We start from the raw sequence: 1,799 nt of genomic DNA on the forward strand, positions 1-1,799 counted from the left end.
GGCACTACCTTCATCTATACACCTGGCACCTCCTCGAAAAGGTCCAGCAGATGTGATAGACACGAGCTCCTGCTGACAGAGCCACACTGACCATCCCTGACCAGATACTGCCTCTCCAAATGGAGATTCCCTCTCTCCTTCACTATTTTCTGCAATCGTTTCCCTATCCCTGATGTGAGACTCCCTGATTGGTTGTTCCTGGTCTATCTTTCCCACAATGGAACCACATTGGTTATTCTCCAGTCCTCTGGCACCTCCCTGTGGCCAGACATTTGGGTCAGGGCTCCTGGAATTACCCCTCTCCCCTCCCACTGCAGCCTGGGATACAATTCAGACAGACCTGGGGGGTTTGTCCTGTTTTCAATCCAACAAACCCTTCAATACCTCCTCACTCCCTCTGTCAATCTGCTCAAGGACTTTACAGCCCATCTTCCTGTACCTGCACCCTCCTCCTGAGTAAAGGAGAAATACTGAAATAATTAGTAATCATTTCCCACAGACAGATCTCCCCTCAGTCCCTGGGGGAATGGACCCTGCTCTTTGTTTCTCCACATCTAATGAACAGATAATCATTCCCAAGTGAAGGTATTCCCTGGGATTCGGGCTCTCTCTCTCTCTCCTCTAGTGAGGGCCGGTTACAGTGGGGGGGTGTTCTCTGGTGTTTACAGATGGAGCTGATCTCTTTAAAACCTGCAGATTGTGAAGGGGCCTGGTGGGGTAGACATTGAGATGGTTTCCCTGGGTCGGGGAATCTTAAACCACAGCCCCCCCCCGCAGAGTCAGGCTGGGTGCCTGGCCGTTTCTGACTGAGATCAGGAGAGGGCCCTTTCCCCAGAGAGCATCAATCTTCTCTGACCCAGGGGATTGTGGGGTCCCCATCATTGAATCTTGGGGAATCGAGGGATGTAGGGATCCCAGGCAGGAAAGTAGAGTTGATCTTATTGACTGAGGGGCTGGGATACTCTGGAGGGGCCGAATGGCCCACTGCTGCTCCCAGAGTAGGCAGTGGTCTCTTTTCCCCAGGTCCCCTGACCACTGACCTCCCGTCCTGATTTTAAAACCAGCCTTGTCTGTTTTCCAGTTAGATTCTGAAACGGGGAGAAGTTGCTGGTGATGCTGACAGGAGCGTCATACCTGATGAAGTCTTCAACATATGGCAGACAGTCTTCTTGCACCAGGATTTGGATTCCACTGGTTTTGTTCTCACTGATGAGATTTCCATCTGTGCTGAGGGACAGGATTAATCTGTGTGCACACAGGTGGAGTTTAACAGGTCCCCTCCTCGCTGTTAGCACAAGGATCTTCACCTGGCAGTGTTTCTGGCTGAGATATAACTTATTCAGGGACTCATGCAGTTCGGAGATCTGCTCGAATCTGTAACTGGGCAGATCCCCAGCGTGTCCTAGAACAGCAGAAGATAATCGGTTATGACCGTGTTCGGAGTGAGAGTTCTGAGGAAGGCAGCCACATCAGGAGTGAGAGAGGACCAAGGTGACTGGGTGACTGCAGCCTCCTGGGGGGGGTGGGGGGTGACCTGACAGAGAGAGGAGCCCACCTTGACTTCAGTAAGGAGGGCACTGAGGTGCTGCGCTCGGAGCTGGGTACAAAGTTAACAGGCAGCACCAAAAGTGCTGTTAATAAACTGACTCAGGCCTGTCCTTCTAGAGACAACAACAGAAATTGCTGGAAAAGCTCCACAGGTCTGGCAGCATAGAGTCATAGAGATGTACAGACCCTTCGGTCCAACTCGTCCATGCCGACCAGATATCCCAACCCAATCTATTCCCACCTGCCAGCGC

The 1,799-nt window shown here is 52.0% G+C and overlaps 1 protein-coding gene across 1 annotated transcript in view; it reads right to left on the bottom strand.

Annotated features, from left to right (window-relative positions):
- Window positions 1–1,402, bottom strand: part of LOC122548142 (galectin-3-binding protein-like) — a gene marked incomplete at its 5' end in the record, with an annotated part of 3,726 nt that extends 2,324 nt beyond the window's left edge. The window contains one exon of the mRNA XM_043686691.1: window positions 1,135–1,402. Within this exon, the coding sequence (XP_043542626.1) occupies window positions 1,135–1,402 (268 nt within the window). The remainder of the gene's footprint in view (window positions 1–1,134) is intronic.
- Window positions 1,403–1,799: the final 397 nt, after the last annotated feature.

This window comes from Chiloscyllium plagiosum, unplaced genomic scaffold, assembly GCF_004010195.1.
Source record: "Chiloscyllium plagiosum isolate BGI_BamShark_2017 unplaced genomic scaffold, ASM401019v2 scaf_7755, whole genome shotgun sequence".
NCBI lineage: Eukaryota > Metazoa > Chordata > Chondrichthyes > Orectolobiformes > Hemiscylliidae > Chiloscyllium > Chiloscyllium plagiosum.